The 20059-nt window shown below is 45.7% G+C and overlaps 1 protein-coding gene across 2 annotated transcripts in view; it reads right to left on the bottom strand.

Annotated features, from left to right (window-relative positions):
- The window catches only part of PDLIM1 (PDZ and LIM domain 1), a 66244-nt gene that overhangs the window by 27376 nt on the left and 18809 nt on the right, over positions 1-20059 (bottom strand). For both annotated transcript variants that reach the window (XM_002718543.5, XM_051823436.2), the window contains exons 2-4: positions 18074-18225; positions 15592-15676; positions 9604-9803 (exon numbers count right to left, since the gene is read on the bottom strand). In XM_002718543.5, the coding sequence (XP_002718589.1) occupies positions 9604-9803; positions 15592-15676; positions 18074-18225 (437 nt within the window). The remainder of the gene's footprint in view (positions 1-9603; positions 9804-15591; positions 15677-18073; positions 18226-20059) is intronic.

Genomic DNA, 20059 nt, shown 5'->3' with positions numbered 1-20059 from the left:
GAGACCCCAGCAGAAAGAAGTGGCCAAAGAAGGAGATATTTTTCTCTAAAGGGAGGAGAGAACTTCCACTTTGCTTATGGCCTTGTCCAAATACTGAGTTTGTGGACACAAAAGGTTTCCATATCCTAGGCAACTCCTATCAAGAGCCTCGGGTGGTCACTGACATCATACATTAAGAGTGTTAATTGTTAAATTAACAACAGGATTCACTGTACACTAACTCCCCACGTAGGACCTCTGTCTTCCATGGGTTGTATTATGAGTTAACTATAAAACCAGTTCTCAAACAGTTTTTGTGTGTGTGTGCAAATTGTTGAAATCTTTACTTAGTATAGAGTTGGTCTTCTGTGTACAAAGTTAATTGAAAATAAATCTTAATGGAGAATGAGACTGGGAAGGGGAGAGGGAGGAGGTGGGGTGGGAGTATGGGTGGGAGAATGGGTATGGTGGGAAGAATAACTATATTTCTGAAGTTGTACTTATAAAATTTGTATTCCTTAAAAAATAAATTAACAACAAAAAAAGAAATTATCTTATCTTGGAGCCAGTGCTGTGGCGTAGCAAGTAAAGCCACTGCCTGCAGCACCAGTATCCCAAATGAATGCTGGTTCAAGTCCCAGCTGCTCCACTAACCATCCCAGCTCTCTGCTAATGGCCTGGGAAAACAGCAGAGGATGGCCCAAGTGCTTGGGCCTCTGCACCCACATGGGAGACCCTCAAGAAGCTCCTAACTTCATCCTGGCCCAGTCCTGGCCATTTTGGCAATGAACCAGTGGATGTAAGATCCATATCTCTCTCTCCCTCTCTCCTCTCTCTCTGCTTCCACCTCTCTAACTCTGCCTTTCAAATAAACAAATCATTTTTAAAATTTTTTTAAATAAAAATAAAATGTCTTGAGACAAATGAAAATAACAAAATACCAAAACTAAGGATGTGGCAAAAACAGTACTGTGAAGGACATTTATAGTTAAAAAAAAAAAAAAAAAAAAAGCCTTCATTAAAAAAAAATCTTAAAGCAACAACTTTTCACTTCACTCAAGGAACTGGAAAAAAAAAACAAACTAAACACAAAGTTAGTAGAAGGAAGGAAATAAAGATTAGATGGCAGAAGCAAATGAAATAGAAAATGATAGGAAAAAAGTCAACAAAACTAAGAATTTATTTTTTGAAAAGATAAATAAGACAGAAAAACACGTAAGTAAAAGAAAAAAAGAAGACTCTACAAAATTCATAAAAAACACAGGCAATAAAAGCAGAAATAGACAAACAGGACTACATCAAACTGAAAAACCAGGGTTAGCACTGAGGTGCAGAGGATTAAGCCATTGCCTGCAAGGCCTGCATCCCATATGAGCATCGATTTGCATCCCAGCCACTCCACTGGTATAGCTCCCTGCTAATGAGCCCGGGGAAAACAGCAGAAGATGATACACGTAGTTAGGCTCCTGTCACCCATATGAGAGCTACAGGCTCCTGGCTTCCACCTGGCCCAACTCCAACCATTGCAGCCATTTGGGGAATGAACCAGCAGATAAATCTCCTTCTCTATCTCCCTGTCACCTGCCTTTCAAATAAATAATAATAATAAACTTCTAAACTGCAAAGGAAACAGAGTGAAAAAGTAATTTACAAAATGGAAGAAAAATCATAGAATCATAGATCTGATAGGGAGCTAATATCCAGAACATAATAACTCTCAGAACTTAAGAACAACAAACTTCATTTAGACATGTACAAAGGACTTGAACAGACATTTCTCCTAAGGAGATAAACAAATGTCCAATAAGCATATGAAAAGATATTCAATATCATTAAACAGTAGAGAAACACTAATCAAAACCAAACTAAGATACCATCTCACCCACAGGTATGGCCAATTAAAAAAAAAAAAAAAAAGGTGTTAGTAGGTATGTGGAAAATTGAACCTTGTGCACTATTAGTAAAAATGTCAAATTATGAGGCTATTATGGAAAATGGTACAGAAATTTCTCAATAAATCAAAAATAGAACTTTTTTAGAAGTTTTTTTTTTGAAAGGCAGAGTTACAGACAGAGAGGGAGAACCCAAGAGCTCTTCTATCCATTGGTTCAATCCCCAAACGACCACAAGGAGTCAGAAGCTTCTTCCAGGTCTCCCACTTGGGTGGCAAGGGCCCAAGGACCTGGGCCATCTTCCACTGCTTTCTCAGGCACATTAACAGGCAGCTGAATCAGAAGTGGAACAGCCAGGATTTGAACTGGAGCCCATATGGGATGTCAGCATCCCAGGCAGAATCAACCAAAATGCCCATCAACTGAAGACTGGATAAAGAAATTATGGGATATGTATACCAAGGAGTACTATACAGCAGTAAAAAAAGAAAAGAAATCTGATCCATTTTGTTGCAAATGAGCAAACTAGAAAACATCTTACTTAGTGAAATAAGCCAGTCCTAAAGGGATAAATACCATAGGGTCTCCCTGAACTCTGATAACTAATAGAGCACCTAAAAGGCAATCTGTATAAGTGAAACTGACACTTTGTGAAGCAATGACTTTGAACAGCCCCTGTCTTGACTGTTGAGGAACAGCTTTTTTTCATAATATTTTTGAACTCTTTATTTAACTCTTTACTTAATCATATGGGTATAAAGTTAATTAAAAATAGATCTTAGTTACAAAGCAGACTCATAGAATGGCGGATGTCCTAAAAAGCAGTCCGGCCTCAGAATCAGCCCTAAAGGCATGTGGATCCGGCTGAAAAGCCCATGAGAGTATTTCAGGCATGGAAAGCCAAGACACTCTGGCAAAAAAAAAAAAAAAAAAAAAAAAAAAATGACCTAAATGAAAGATCTCTGCGAGTGAGATCCCAGTGGAAAGAACAGCTCTTCAAAGAAGGAGGTACCTTTCTCTGAAGGGAGGAGAGAACTTCCACTTTGACTATAACCTTGTCTAAATATGATAAGAGTAGGTGAACTCAAAAGGCTTCCATAACCTTGGAAACTCATGACTGGAGCATAGGGAGATTACTGATGCCATAAACAGGAGTGTCAATTTGTAAAGTCAACAACAGGAGTCACTGTGCACTTACTCCTCATGTAGGATCTCTGTCCTTAATGTGCTGTACATTGTGATTTAATGCTATAACGAGTACTCAAGCAGTATTTTTCACTTTGTGTTTCTATGTGGGTACAAACTGTTGAAATCTTTACTTAATGTATACTAAAATGATCTTCTGTATATAAAGAGAATTGAAAATGAATCTTGATAAGAATGGAAGGGGAGAGAGCGCGGGAAAGGGGAGGGTTGCGGGTGGGAGGGAAGTCATTGGGTGGGGGGGAAAGCCAATGTAATCCATAAGCTGTACTTTGGAAATTTATATTCATTAAATAAAAGTTTAAAAAAAAAATAGATCTTAGTGGCCAGCACCTTGGCTCACTGGGCTGATCCTCTACCTGCGGCGCCCACACCCCGGGTTCTAGTCCTGGTTGGGGCACCAGATTCTGTCCCGATTGTTCCTCTTCCAGTCCAGCTCTCTGCTGTGGCCCAGGAAGGCAGTGGAGGATGGCCCAGGTGCTTGGGCCCTGCACCCACACCTGGCTCCTGGCTTTGGATCGGCGCAGTGCACCGGCTGTGACAACTATTTGGGGGGTGAAGCAGCAGAAGGAAGACCTTTCTCTTTGTCTCTCACTGTCTAACTCAGTCTGTCAAAGAAGAAAGAAGAAAGAAGAAAGAAAGAAGGAAGAACAAGAAGAGGAGGAGGAGAAAATAGTTCTTAGTAAAAAAAAAAAAAAAAAGAGTGGAAATAAGAGGAGGAGGAAGAGAGGTGGGAGTTTGGGTTGGAAGGTGGGTACAGTGGGAAGAATCACCATGTTCCTAATGTTGTAATTATAAAGTGTATGAAGTTTGTAACTGTAAAGCTGTATAGTTCTGCTATATTCCTATAGATTCACTTCTAGGGGTACAGTTTAAAATCCTGCCATGGGACCCCAAATCCCCTTAAGCTAGGTGTTAACAATAGTATTTTAAGTGTTAAAGTGATCATATGGATAGGATTAAGCATCAAAGTGATCATACAGATAGAATTAAATGTTAAAGTTATCATACAAATAGGATTAAGAGTCTGGTAACAATAATAGAATTAAAAAGGAGGGAATGCTCCAGCATGGGAAGCAGTCCACACAGCAGACTCATAGAATGACAATCTCTTTAAGTAGCACTCTGACGTCAGAATCAGCCCTAAGGCATTCTGGTCTGGCTGAAAAGCCCATGAGAGCATTTCAGGCATGGAAAGCAAAGATGCTATGGCAAAAAATGTCCTACATGAACCACCTCTGTGGGTGAGACCCCAGTGGAAAGAAGTGGTCATCAATGAAAGATGTACTTTTCTCCGAGGGGAGAAGAGAACTTCCACTTTGCTTATGGCCCTGTATAAAGCCTGACAGAGTTTGTGGACTCAAAAGGCTTCCATAGCCTAGGCAGCTCATGTCAAAAGCCTCAGGTGATCACTGATGTCACACATAAGAATGTTAATTGTTAAATTAACAACAGGAGTCACCATGCACCACCTTCCCATGCAGGACCTCTGTCCTTAAAGAGCTGTATTATGAGAGTTAACAGTAAAACTTGCTCTCAAAGGTTTATTTCATTTTAGTGTATTAAGTGGAGAACATTCTTATGTCTCATTAGTTTTAGTTATGCCTACATGTGCAACTCCATTGCTTGTCTTCTTAGGTGCTTCTTTAATTAATGATGAAACTTGTTCTCAAAGACTTACTTTCTTTTAATGTATTATATGGAATATATTCTTATATCTGATAAGTTATAGTTATTTCTAAGTGCACAAAAAGATTTATCATTTTGGGTGCTTTTTAAAGTTAATTTATCAAAAAAAAAAAGTACAATTAACTTCAAGGTGCAATGACTTTGAGCAGCCCTTGACTGTTGAGAAAGTTTTTTTTACACAAATTGTTGAACTCTTTACTTAATATAGAGTTAAATCTGTGTATATTTTCATTGAAAATATATCTTAGTAAAAAATAAGACTGAGAATGGGGAGAGGGAGAAGGAAGAGGGGTAGGAGTGTGGGTGGGAGGGTGGGTATGGTGGGAAGAATCACTGTATTCCTAAAGATGTACTTATGAAATGCATGAAGTTTGTATTCCTTAAATAAAAGATTTCTTTGGAAAAAAAATGAAAGAGAAATAAAGATTCTCCCTGACAAGCAAAAAACAAAAAACCTAAATAATAAATCTCCAGTGAATTATACTGAGGAAAAAAAAAACCAATTCCAGAAAGCTACATACTTTATGATTCCACTAATAAAACATTTCTGAAATTTCTGAAATAACTGCAGAAATGAAGCACAGACTAGTGGGTGCCAGGGGTTAGGGAGGCTACGGGGGTGGAGAGAAGTGAGCGTGGCTGTACAGAGGTAACACGAGAGATCCAGGCAGGGGGTGGGGGTAGGAATCCAGGTTCTGACCTGTACCCACGCCAACATCCTGGTTTTAACACCACTGTGCTATGACTTTCAAGATGTCACCACTGAGTGAAACTGGGGAAAGGGCCTAAGGGATCTCTGTATTAATTCCTACAATTGCATCTGAACTGTAATTATCTCAAAGTAACAAGTACAATTAAAATGTGAGAACTCTTTTCCTCAAATGGTAGAAAGTGGGGCAGGTATTTGGCACAGTGGTTAAGACACCACTTGGGACACCCGCATCCCCTGTGGAAGTGCCTGGGTTTGGGTTCTAGCTCCACTCCCAATTCCAGCTTCCTGATAATGTGCACCCTGCAGGGCGGCAAGTGATGGCTTAGGTATTAGGGTCCTTTCCATCCATGTGGGAGACCCAGAATGAGTTCTAGGCTTCTGCTTCGGCCTGGCACAGCCCTGACTACTGCAGGTATTTGGGGAGTGAACCTGTGGATGAAGTCTCCCTCTCCCTCTCTCCCCTTCTCCCCACCTCTTTCCCTTCCCCTCCCTCCCTCTCCCTCTCCCCACCCCCACCATTCAAATAAATAAAAATAATTTTTCAAAAAATGGTCAAAGTGCTAACTTGAAATGACAGAGATTTTAGCAGTTGTTTTACATATATGTGGGGAGAAGACAAAGGAAGTAGGCTGACTCAGGAAAATATCCTTCATGTCTCATATCACAAGAACTGACAACCTGGGTTTGAGATGCCCCAGCACACAAAGAAGCAATCCTGGGATACCCTATGTGATCATTATTGGAAGGGGAGCCAGCCTGAACATTCCCTAAGTTTTGTTGCTCAGTGGTCTACATATTGGCCCTATAAAAAGAAACTGGAGAAGAAAAGAAACAGCCCGACACCAGAGCCAGTTGGCGGGCAAGGTCAGCCGCAGGGTCAGGCAGGCACCTTGACGGAAGAGGCCTCCTGACCCGGCTCCCGCTGAGTCAGGGTTCACATGATCCCTCTGACACCATCTCAACAGAGAACAATGCATCTGCTTAGCAATCTGCCTCATGAGCGCTTGGGGGAAAGTCTGAGAGCACAATTTGGAAGAGCTCCTTATCTCAGGACTACTGTTAGCAGCAGGGGGAGCTCAACCAATCACTCCACAAAAAGACCACCCCTCCATCAGGAAGCGGATTAACTGTGCTCACTGGCTGGGACCCTAAGTCCTAATGAAATCTTCTCCATAGCATCTGTCTACTTGTTTTGACCCTTCCGGAAGCCCCAGCACTCAGAAGTGCAGGAGTCCCTCGTGGACAGCGCAATCAGCAACACCTGGCACTCACTGAGCACCGCACAGAGACCAACACCACGCTGGGTGCTCCGTACACACCTCATCACATGCTCTCAACAGCCCAGTGGGGAGGGGATGTGAGCACCGCCCCGGAGGTCAGGAGATAGAGTCTCAGAGATATTAGCTTGCCCAAAGTCACATTGCTAGAAAAGGCAAAGCTGGTACTCGAGGGTCAGGCCCTCTACCTACACATCCTTTAGGCAGCATCAGACCTCGTTCTATCAGGAATGAAATCCAGGCTCTGGGTTACCATAGTTTGAGCAGACTGTGAAAGTCAGTAAAAACAGGTCAGATGGAAGGCGAGAGCTCCCTGCTGGCTGAGCAGCATCTCCCACGCGCCTGGGACCCAGCAGACACTCAATCAAGGAGTAGGCTCAACTAAGGACCTCCCCTTCATCTGAGTGTCCTGGGAGGAGGGGCAGTGGCCAAGCCCCCTCACCTGCCTTCCCACTGGCAATGCTGTCTCTGCTCTGCAATGACTGGGGACAGGGACACAGCCCCGTGAAGACCTACAAGACAGAGGGCCACACAGGCAGCATGCTTGCAAGTGCATGGGACAAAGAAACCCAGGGGCGAGCCCCAGGGAACAGGCGATGACCTCAGATGCAAAGTATGCAGTGAGCCAACTCTGGAAGCTCCGCGAATTTCACAGACTAAACAGTGGGGGCAAGCGAGCTCTGGGCCCATGCTGACTGAGCCAGCAGGGTTACCCAGTGGCTGCTGGGTTCACAGGGGACTCACTCTTTGCGGAGAATGTACTAGGAACAGAGCCCAAGCAGAGACCCCCACGTGGGCAGCACAGCCTGTTGGGGCAGCTCCTCTGGCTTCAGCAGTGAGCATTCTCACTGTCCCTGGATTCATCTTCAAAGCGTTTGGGACAGAGCCAAGGCTGGGTCCCCTCTGCTGAGGAAATCTCAAAAGGGGGCTTTTCATCAAGACTCCGAGGCGACAGAGCCTGGAGCAGAGGCCGGCAAGTCCCCAGCCATCACTGTTTCAGAAGTGGGGCGGGGAGCAGGCAGGGAGCATGAGAGAAGAAAGAAGACATTAAGGAAGGAAAACTAGCCAAGGCCACACTAAAAATACTTCCCAGGCACATATTTCTCCCAATGCATAGCATCTCTTTCAATTAAGGATGTGTCATTTCCTGGGTTGTTAAATCCAGATCATGGAACATTCCAGTCTGGGACAGTCAAAGAGGGTCACATTCTCAGCCTCCCCCAGCACCAACGCAGCGAGAAACAGGGATCGTGGCCCTCAGTGTTTGTACCACTCTCCGCCTGGAAGCCCAGAAGCTTCCTTTTAGGGTGTCTCTGTGGAGGAAAACTTGGGGGACCCAATATGGAGTCTTCCTCAGCCACCCCAAATGACCCTGAGGTTACCCTAAAGACCACCATTATCTCAAGCCAGTAAGGCCTTGTAGGATACAGAGTTTTAAGGAAAAAGTAGCATTCATAGCCACTCTGCCTTGGTTACCGCAAAAAAAAAAAAAAAAGCCAGCAACCTTCAAGGTCTTGTAAAGCCAAAGTCATCCAGCCAAAAGTCTCCGTCTCAAGGCCTTGAGGGTTTCAAAAAAAAATCCAGGGTCCTCTGGCATCAGGCACAGAGACCCACACACAGTGAGTGCCCTAGAAAGTGCATCTGTCTTTCTGAAGGGAAAAGACGACGATGTCCACATAGCCTGTGCTCGGTGGACAGCAGTCCCTGCAACAGTCCTGGCCACACTCTGAAGTAGTTTGGAACCTCAGCCTCTCTGACTCTGCATCTGAAGCAATTTGTTTTGCAATTTAACTACCCTAAGAGATGGGCAGATTCTCACTGAAGGTGAAGAGGCAGCTGAATGGCCAAAAGGGCTTCATTAAAGAGGATGGCAAATGGCAAAGAGCCTCCCAGCTCAGACAAGTTAGAAACACACAGCATTGTCCAACACAATTTTAAATGTTGGCAACACTGAAAATCAGGAGATTTCAGAAATTAAAAAAAAAAAAAGACTTTCTAACTTGCATTTCAGAACAGGAATCCCAGGCCTGCACACATGCACACAGCATCTGCTGTGGATGCGGTATACACTGACCGGCTGCCCTGACTCTGCCTGCAGCCTCCATCTCTCATTCTCCATCCTCTAACCTGGTTCCTTTGCCATGGGCTGCCGTTTTCCTATTGTTTCTACACCTTCTAAGACCGGCCTGGAACAGATGCCGCGCCTCCTCTGCTGGGAAGACTCACGAGACTTGATGCAGACTCAAAGGCAGCCGTAGCCAAAAGGTCAGTGACAGGAGGGTGACAGCTGCCCAGTCCCACCTGCGCCCCACCGCCGCCCCCAGCTCAGAACCCATTCCCATGGGCAGGCATTTCTGGCCTCAGCAACCTCTCTTCTTTCTACCATCTCTGGTCCACTCTGGGGAAAAGCAAACATTGCTTTACCACAACTGTGCATCCGAGGGTCAACACACACAATCCACACCAGATTCTCTCAAATCGTCCCCAACTAGAAAGACAGGCAGCAGAGCATGAGGAAGCATGAGGATCAGTTAGAAGAGGGTGATGACCGTGGAAATCAGGACAAAAATCACAAGAGTTCTCAACAGTCACGAACTGTTCATGCCAAAATGCTAAGCGTTATACATGGTACTTATTTCTGCAACAAGCCTGCAAAGCAAGCAGGGGCTGCCCCATTTTCACAGGCAAGGAACACGAAGGTAGGAGGTACTCTACTAATGTAGCAAATGTGCAAACTTTTCTCCCCAGGGTAGTGGTTCAACCTTCATTCACTTTCCTGGATGAACCTGCTCCTGGTGTTAAAAAGCTTCACGCAGGACTGGCCTGGAAGGGAACTCGAGGGCCTACTCACGGTCTGCTGTTGGCCTCCTCCCCACTGGTGGCAGTCCTTGCCTCCAAGGCACTGTTGAAGGTGGAGATGTTCTCCGAAGAGTAGAGGCCGACCGGGTTGTTGTACTGGTTCGTGATGACCCTGGGGGCAGTGACTGAGGCAGGCGAGGCGGTAAAGGGCATGGCGCTTCGGTTGTGTGCGCTTCCTATGTGCAGGACCTCCTGCAGGCAGAGATCAGAGGGGATATCAAGGAGGGCGCCCAACGTGCACCCCTCAATGGGTGGTGCCAGCAGAGTGCCAGGGCCAGGTGCTCCAGGGGAGCCACAATGGCCCTGGTTCAAGACCAAACTCAAGGGGCCAGCACTGTGGTAAAACAGGTGAAGCTACTGCCTGCAGTGCCAGCATCCCATACGGGCGCCGATTCAAATCCCAGATGCTCCACTTCTGTCCGATTCAGCTCCCTGTTAATGAGCCTGGGAAAGCAGTGGAGGACAGCCAAGTGCTTGGGCCCCTGAACCCACATGGAAGACCCAGAGGAAGCTCCTGGTTCCTGGCTTCAGATCAGCCCAGCTCCAGCTGTTGCCGCCATTTGGGAAGTGAACCAGTGATGGAAAATCTCCCTCTCTCTGTAACTCATCTTTCAAATAAACAAATAAATCTTTAATCAATAAGAATTTTTTTAAAGACCAAACCTGAAGCAGAGGGGCCCTGACATACCACAGAGGCACAAGGGCAACCCCCAAGGAAGCCTACCAAGATGGGCCCTTACACGTCCACACCTTCTCCATCAGCTCTGCCCTGATTCTCCCCCGAGGTCCAGCAAAGCGGACCTCCTCAGGGTTCCCCAGGGCAGGACACCCCTCGAAGCCCTGGCTATCAGGATCCAGGTCAGAGCAGAAACTCACCTTTAAGGCACATTCCAGAGGCAGTAAGAGGAGAGGAGCTCGGATCTTAAGAGAGAAGTGCACAGCAGATAGTAAAAGGTGGTGCTAAACTCCTCGGGACTGAGCTAGGTCAGCCAGAGGGGGGGGTCGCGCTGCCACGGAGGGTAGCAGCCACCGACTACCAGAGACCACCTCGGCCCTGGGGCAGAAGGGACAAGGGGAGTTAGGGTCCACTGTTTCCTGAGGAAGGAGGCGGCGGCTAATCTGACAAAAGGGAGGCAGCACCTGTTACAGGGGCAGTGCCCAGAGGAGCTTGAGGTGCTGGTGCTCTCATGCCCCTCTGTCTGTGTCTCATGCCCCTCTGAGCACGGGGACTCCACCCTGCCCCTGGACCAGGCTGGGGAATAATTACTACAGCTACAAAGCTTCTTTATAAACCCCAAAAAACACTTTTTACACCAACATTCCTTTCCCAAATCCAAAACCAAAAAATAAAAAACCACAGCTTTTCTGATGACTCAGTCAGCAAGGTCCTTCCTGATGCATGAAATTTCTGGATCTGCCCCTGCTTCCAGGCCATTCATGCTCTGTACAGCCTGGCTGAATCCAACGCATGCCAGATCCAAAAACCACACCTCCACACTCTGGACTCTTTCTTAACCAGCCAGGCCCAGAACAGCTGCCCCCAAAAGACTTCCTGTCCTGCTGCTGCTCTTCCTTTTCCTTCTTCTTCTTATTAAATCCTCAAGTATTTCATGCTTTCTTAGAAAACATGATGCATGAAAATGAACAGCTTAGCTAGCTGTGTATCAAACTTTTTTTTTTTTTTTTTTTTTGACAGAGTGGACAGTGAGAGAGAGAGACAGAGAGAAAGGTCTTCCTTTGCCGTTGGTTCACCCTCCAATGGCCACCGCGGCCGGCACATTGCGGCCGGCGCACCGCGCTGATCCGATGGCAGGAGCCAGGTACTTCTCCTGGTCTCCCATGGGGTGCAGGGCCCAAGCACTTGGGCCATCCTCCACTGCATTCCCTGGCCACAGCAGAGAGCTGGCCTGGAAGAGGGGCAACCGGGAGAGAATCCGGCGCCCCAACTGGGACTAGAACCCGGTGTGCCGGCGCTGCAAGGCGGAGGATTAGCCTAGTGAGCCGTGGTGCTAGCCGTGTATCAAACTTAAAAGATAGCGTAAAAATATTTTTCTTTCTCAATATTCAAACATTTCTGTTTCCTCTATAACAAGTCAGAGCCAGTGAGGTTTTACTCTATAAATTCCACTAGACAAAACCTATGTTCACACAAAAGGAGAATGTATAGCTTGTCAAGAAAAAAATTTCCAGCAGGTATCCAACAATGGCAAAGTAAACTTTATGGCACAACTACTCAAACGAATCATATGAAGTCAGACTTACAGAGGGCAGCCTGGGGCTTGTGCCCACATGCCCCATAGCAGCGTAGGCAGGCACAGGGCTGCAGCCAGGATGGCCCCCTTCTTCCCCTCTGGCTCCACACCAATCCCTGGGCACAGCATTCAATGCTGAGCACCAACAGCCCTGACTTTTTTGTCTTGGCTCAAGTTTTCCCAGCCACTTCCTCTTTGGTCACAGGTGAGTTATATCCATGTCTTTTTCTTTTTTAAGATGTATTGATTTATATGACAGGCAGAGTTAGAGAAAGGCAGAGGCAGAGACAGAGAGAGGTCTTCCATCTGCTGGTTCACTCCCCAGATGGCTGCAATGGCTGGAGCTGCGCCCATCTGAAGCCAGAAGCCAGGAGCTTCCTCTGGGTCTCCCATACGGGTGCAGGGACCCAAGGACTTGGGCCATCTTCTATTGCTTTCCCAGGCCACCAGCAGAGCGCTGGATCAGAGGTGGAGCATCCAAAACCTGAACCAGCACCCATATGGGATGCAGGCACTGCAAGCAGTGGCTTTACCTGCTACACCACAGCACCAGCCCTACCTCTCCCATGTCTTTTAATCTTTTTTTCTTTTTATCTAACTTTGTTTTTGCATAACTGTCATTTCTTACCTTCAGTTTTATCTTTTGTTATTGCTCTTATCTCTTACACAACTGTCACTTATCTTCCATTTTATGTTTATTACTTTAATTGCACATATTTATGGGGACACAGTATAATTTGATACATGTATTCATCAACGTCTGATGATCCAATCAGGCTAGTTACATTTCCATCTTCTTAAACTTTCTAGCAAATTTTTGATTAACACTTGATTGTACACATTAAGGGGGTAACAGCGTGGCATTTCAATAAATGTATACAATATGTACTGATCAAATCAGGGTAACTAGTTTCTCCCCATCCTTGTCATTACTTTATATTTGAAGACTTCAAGCTCTAAAATGAAGAAAACACAGCCTTCCTCACAATGACTTGGCATGACTCATTACTGTACCAATTACTGTATCTGGCACACAGAAGATGGCCAACCAGGGCCCCCTTCCCTTCACCCTCCATAGAAACACATTTCCAGTTAGAATGGGAATCAATGGGAAATTCAGGTTAGAAATCCTGATGTTCCCTTGATAGAGACTCTTTCAGGAATGTATCTGGTTTGTACATAAAAGGAATATCTCTACCCCCTTGTGAATACTAGTCTTTCCAGAAGGCGGGCGGATTTAGGGCTTGCCTTTTGGAAGGGATGATGTAATTGTTTGGGCTTTGTATTTATCAGTCTCCAAGGAAACTCAATAATGAGGAAATACAAACTAGGTGTGTAACTATGCTGACCTCAGATAAGCTGGGGTGTTGGCTGGCATTCCATGAACTAACAGATCTCTTCACAACAGATAAATTCTGCTCTCACTGTAGAACAGCTAGACATGGAAGATCTTGGAAAAATGAGGAGTGGGAAGTTTATTTTATGAACAAGAATTACTGGAATCAAGAAATATACTCATGTTGGATGTTAAAGTAGTTTTTCTTTTCCATCGAAAGCAAACCACCTTCAAAATATTAGTACAAGTAACCAAATTATGTCTTAGTAAAAAAAATCAAATATGACAGAAATAAGAATAACTAAAATTTAAATGATTACATTATTTAAGTGAAAAGTAGAATTTCAGGTAGACCAAATGAAACCAAAATCATTCTTTTTTTTTTGACAGGCAGAGTTAGACAGTGAGAAAGACAGAGAGAAAGGTCTTCCTTCTGTTGGTTCACGCCCCAAATGGCCGCTACGGGTGCGCTGCTTCCTCCTGGTCTCCCATGCGGGTGCAGGGCCCAAACACTTGGGCCATCCTCCAATGCCCTCCTGGGCCACAGCAGAGAGCTGGACTGGAAGAGGAGCGACTGGGACAGAATCCGGCGCCCCAACCAGGACTAGAACCTGGGGTTCTGGCGCCGCAGGCAGAGGATTAGCCTAGTGAGCAACAGCGCCGGCCAAAATCATTCTTAATAGGTTATAAAATACATGGGAACTTAGCACATCAAAATCGAACACCAGAATAAATGTAATGAACTGGCTGAGAACTCCCAGGGAAACTGAAACTGTGGTATGTTTTGAATTAGTTTGTACAACTGCCAATTTACAGACTGTCATTTTATGAACTTTCCTTACAGGAGTGTACAGGATAATATACTCATGTCAATTTTGAAATGGCAGATGCGAAATGATCCTTAAAGTGATTCTTGGGTTTTTAAGTATGATTCTCATTATATTAATGGAAAAAAATCTTGTGCAACTATATAACTGAAACTTTAATGGAGGCCATTAGAGAAAATAAGACTTCTATCCCATCATTCCACTTTTACACACTAATGTACCATGTGAGTTCAATTTCCTACAATTTTCTGTTTTATGTATAAAAAACAGCCTGCTTTCTTGGTTCACTATGAAACTAAATAGTGTCGGCCAGCACTGTGGCATAGCGGGTAAAGCTGCTGCCTGCAGTGCTGTCATCCCATGTGGGCACTGGTTCGAGACCTGGCTGCTCCATTTCCAATCCAGCTCTCTGCTATGGCCTGGGAATACAGTTTTTGGACCCCTGCACCCGCTTGGGAAACCCAGAAGAAGCTCCTGGCTCCTGGCTTCAGATCAGGACAGTACCAGCCGTTGTGGCTAACTGGGGAGTGAATCAGCTAATGAAGACCTCTCTCTCTCTCTCTCTCTCTCTCTCTCTCTCTGCTTCTCCTTCTCTCTCTGTATAACTCTGACTTTCAAATAAATGAATAAATCTTTAAAAAAAACTAAATAGCATCCCAAATTTAGAAGAAAATTAAACTTTCAGTGTTCACCTGGGGTTAACTACATATCAAAACCCAGGGCAAAATTCTCAGAGGCCATTACCAATTCACTTACTCCTTTATCACTAACACTTCATTAATTTATCCAACAGACACACACTTTGTGACAATAGCATGTTACACATGAGGAATTTTACTAAGATGCTGTAAACATTTTTCTTTACGTGTTTCCCATTTTTTCAAATATACCCATTCATTATGGATAATTCAGATACAAATAAGGAAGAAGTAAAATCACCTAAAATACCACCACTGAGAGACACAGTCACAAATACAAGGTCCTGGTAGTCCACTGTTCTGGGAAACCATCTGGCCAATGAACTGTGCACTGGTGCCCTGCCACTTTGTCTTAGTAACTTTACAGTCTCATTAGAAGTCTCACTGTAACAAAAATCGGTATTTTCCACCCAGGCTCACAGAAACCAGATGTAGGGGGACACAGAGAAGAGAGGCAGGGTCCTCCGATGAATTCCCCATTATTTCTTCTGGATCTAGGCCTTCTAGGAACCAGAGTTAAGCTGCATCGGTGTCCAAAGCCCACAAGAAGCTGACGTCGGTGCCTTGATTCTTCCCGGTCCTGCCAGCCCTGCCCCTTGCAGGCAATGCTTCCTTTATCGCCTTCCCAGCCCTGCTCCCAGCCCAGGCTGGGCGTCCCTTCCCTGGGGCTTTCCAGCCCTTTCCTCCTGCAGTTCCCTTACGGGAAGAAGTGAGCAAGAGCCAGGGCCAGCAGCGACAGCAGAGGGCTTTCCCTGCTTGCTCAGCCCTGGGCCTCCGCGGCAGGAAAAAACAGGAATGTGCTGAACGGTGGCCAAAGGGACAAGCGGCCGGTGGCGAGGGGAGCGGCAGTGACAAGCAGGTACTCACCTGGGGTTCCGAGGCTAAATTCATCTTGTACGGGTGACGTTTCCCCTCTTCCGTCACCAGAGGAGACCAGATTTTATGTTCAGATCTGCAACAAGTGAACAGAGCTACTATTTCATTTGTGCCAAATAAATTATATGAACAGCTGATTAGAAAAATACCGACCTTACCTGAACTAGTGGCCTTTATCTAGCACCCTGCCATCCGCCTTTCCCTCCATTTGCCACCAGTGTGAGCTTTCAAATGCCCCAATCTGACAGTGTCCAGGGTTGATGGCCCCTGACACACACCCACGGGGCCTCCTGAGCTGGCCTGGTTTCTTCCACCCTCATCCTCCCTGCTTCGTGCTGCCGGAGCTCTGCTCAGGACGGACTGGGCTTTGCCTCTATCTTGGCCCAGTGCTACTGCTCCAGACCAAACAACCAACTTATCGGTGATCCTTGCTTGGCCCAAATTAAAGTGGCGCCTCAACAGATAATGGCTCATGTCCCTGCCACCCACATGGAAAACCCAAATCCAGTTCCAGATTCCTGGCTTCAGCCTGGCCCAGCCCCTGGCTATTGAGGGCATCTGGAGAGTTAACCAGAGGATCAAAGATCTCTCTCTCCTCTTTCTCCACTCACTCTCCCTGCCTTTCAAGTAAAATGAAAATACATCCAGTGATGCCTCATTTTTTGAGCTGGCAAAGGATTTTGCTTGTACTAATCGCACAGCAATGATCTTAGTCTATTCTCCACTTTCATTAGTGTAATCTTCTCTTGAAGACAGAGAATAGTTTCACCTATCATTGCTGTATTTGTCAAAGTGCCTAGCACAGTGCAAGACATATTTCTGTATTTGTTCAATGTGTCAACAATGTGGGTCCCTGCCACCCATAGAGAAAACTGAGATTGAGTTCCTGGCTCCTGGCTTCAGCCTGGCCCAACTCTAGCTATTGCAAGCATTTGGGGAATGAACCAGCAGATGGAAGATCTCTTTCTCTGTGTCTCTCTCAAATAAATAAAAATAATTTGAAAAGCCAACGAATGCATGTCTTGAACTAGGGCGTGAAGGGGAAGATCCGGACTGACACAGAAACAGAAACAAGAATGAGGGGACCTGTCTTGACTGTTGAGGAACAGTTTTATTTTGGTTTTCTGTTTGTTTTACTGTGCAAATTGTTGAACTCTTAGTACAGAGTTGGTCTTCTGTGTATAAAGTTGATCAAAAAATGGATCTTAGTGGAGAATGGGACTGGGAATGGGAGAGGGAAGAGGAGGAGAGGTGTGAGAGTGGGTGGGAGGGCAGGTAGGGTGGGAAGAAGCACTATATTCCTAAAGTTGTACTTATGAAATGCATTGGGGCCGGCACTGTGGCACAGTGGGTTAACGCCCTGGCCTGAAGTGCCAGCATCCCATATGGGTGCCAGTTGGAGACCCAGCTGCTCCACTTCCAATCCAGCTCTTTGCTATGGCCTGGGAAAGCAGAAGATGGCCCAAGTTCTTGGGCCCCTGCACCCGCGTGGGAGACCCAGAGGAAGCAGATCAGCACAGTTCCCGTCATTGTAGCCAATAGGGGAGTGAACCATTTGATGGAAGACCTCTCTCTCTCCTTGCCTCTCTTCTCTCTGTGTAACTATGACTTTCAAATAAATAAATAAATAAATCTTTAAAAAAAAAAAAAAGAAAGAAATGCATGAAGTCTGTATTCCTTAAATAAAAGGTTTCTTGGGGGGAATAAATTAATTAATTAACTAATTAAAAAAAAAAAAAAGAATGAGGGACGAAACGTGTTTTGAGGAGGTAGTAACTAAATGGTGTACCTCCCGTAGGTCCTAAGCCACACTCGGTCTTCTGCCAATCCTGTGACAGCAATGAACGGACTTCACAGATGAGAACCTGAGCAAAGCGTTCACGACAAAAAGCAGGGGAAGCTAGGGTTGCAGGGAAGGATCTGAATAAGGAGTCTGAACCGGATCCAATAGGAAATAGGGAGCCACTGAAGGTTGAACCAAATCACTTCTGAAATCCGGTCCTTGCAGGACCCCTCCCACAACCAAACAAAAGAAGAATGGAAACTCTACCCTAATTACAACCTCCTCCCTGCAGTCGGGGGAGTCCACTCAACCTCAGCTCTGCCTGCTGCGGCTACTTCAGCTTGCACTCAGCACTCTGCCTAACGTCACTGTAATCTGCTGGCCTCAGGAGCCGCACCTTAAATTGATTGACAAGGGTTCCCAGCAAGAGCGCTCCATTCCATGACCCCTAACAACACTTAACTGATTCCACTTCTGTGGAACTTTATCAGTTATGTTGGACCAAGTGCAAAGACAGACATCTGAGAGAACCGCTGTGGAGACAGAGAGGCCAACAGCTGCCTGGAACGCCAGCGCCTCCAGGATGCGGGGCACGGAGCTAGCGGGGTGCAGGGGATTCCAGCACCGGGAAGGAAGCACTGCCCACAGCCAGGAGCCACTCAGTGAGACGAACATTTCCACAAGCCTCACCTTGCTATGGTGAGAGTAATGTTGTCCGTGCAGCCCTTGATTTTGTTCTGAGCTTCCAAATGTGTCATACTGCTAGTATTTTCCCCATCGATGGCTGTGATTACGTCTCCGATACATAAATTAGCTAAAGCAGCCTTGCTTCCGGGAGTAACCTGGAAAAAAAAAAAAGGGAGAGGAGGCTGGTCACTATTTGTCTCCAAGGAAAGCACTACAGAAGTTACCACAAGGTTCCGTGTTCACTGACGTGGGTCAAACCTTTTAAAAGGAAAGAGGGCTGAAAGTCTAAGTTTGATTTGTGCAATGTTTACAGAGTCCTTTTCTCTTGATCTCACTAGAGCCTTACAACCAACTTGTGAGAATAAAAGACAAACACAGTCTTCATTTTAGAAATCAGGAAAAAACTGAGTTTTAGAAAGATCTGTGACCTATCCAGAATCACCCAACTATTGGGTTACCATATTAGGAGTCATTCAACTAGCCCATTATAGACTCGAATGAATCAGCCCCAACATTCTTCCCACTGAACCTTACTGCTTCCCTTAAATAAGTCACCGATTGCATTTGTTAAAATATAAACACACATTTAGAGAACATTATGGATATAACATCCTCTTTCTGTAAATATTATGTGCCATTATCTGTACAAAAGAGAATTAGAGGGGTTGGCAATGTGGCATAATGGGTAACGCCACTGCCTGCATTCCAGGACATCCCATATGGGTGCTGGTTCGATTCACTTCTGATCCAGCTCCCTGTTAATGTATCTGGGAAAAGCAGAAGATGGCCCAGGTGTTTGGGCCCCTGCCACCCACACGGGAGACCCGAAAGAAGCTCCTGGCTCCTGGCTTCGACCTGGCTCAGCTATGGCTGCTGTGGCCATCTGGGGAGTAAACCAGTAGATGGAAGAGCTCTGTCTCTCCCTTTCTTTTAAATTAATAAATTTTTAACAAAGAATAAATTAGAACACAGCACAAAGAACACATTTCTGTATTTTTTACAATGAACTTGAATTACTTTTGTGATTAATAAAAGTAATAAAGAATATTTAAATATATGACAGAATGGGTTTATAATGAATCACTCCCTCCCATCCAAGAAGTTGACTAGTTGGCTGGTTTTTCCAGAAGCTTCTAGACCAGTGCTTCCAAACTTACGCACCCCCAGTGCTCAGGGGAAGCCAGTCAATCACTGAGAGGGCTCTCCGATCCATCTGTCTCCTGAAAATTACATGTGGATTGAATAATCATCATGCCTCCTACCCAGATGTACAACTGTGGTTTTCAAGTGAACACAGATGCTGTTACCATGAACAAAGTACAAACTCACCGGAAGTAGCACTAACCACAGAGTACCTTTTTGTCATCAGCTATTTTCTAAACTAAGGTATAATAAAGACATCATTCCCACTGCCCCTGAGCTAGCCCATGACTCTTCTGACATGGGAATTCCAACAGCTCACTCCACCCCCAGGCTCCCAGCACTCACAGGGCTCGGCCTCCCCCTGCAGAAGGCCCGTAACCCCTGGGAGCTAATGGAAGAAGACCTGGAGAACACTTGGTTATGTCTGTAAAGACTGAGCCCCAGGTGCCAGATCCTTCAAGGGACCCAGCCAGGACCCAGCCAGGACGTGACACTCAGACCCTAGGCCTCCAAGTCAGATGCAGTCCTCACAGTTTCTAACCAGCCCACACCAAACTAACAATGCTAACCCTTCTAGGGTATGGCGCACAGCCATGGTCCACCCTGACCCCGCAAACTGAGGGGGGATGAGGTGACCCTGGCTGTCCCTTCTGGCAGGGCCAGGCTATGACTTTATCAGGCAAAACTCAGCTGGAATGTGGCAGGATGTGGAAAGCAGGACAGAGATCTTGACCTCCCAACCTTCCTTTCTGGCTTTCCCATCATCTGTTTACCAGAGATCTGGGTTTTAGAAAACGAAAGGCCCTGAGCCAAGCTTCAGACCTTTGCATCCAGCCACTGGGATGA

This window comes from Oryctolagus cuniculus, chromosome 15 (genome assembly GCF_964237555.1).
Source record: "Oryctolagus cuniculus chromosome 15, mOryCun1.1, whole genome shotgun sequence".
NCBI lineage: Eukaryota > Metazoa > Chordata > Mammalia > Lagomorpha > Leporidae > Oryctolagus > Oryctolagus cuniculus.
Note: the sequence above shows the minus strand (reverse complement) of the source record. Positions and strands in the feature narration are given on the sequence as shown.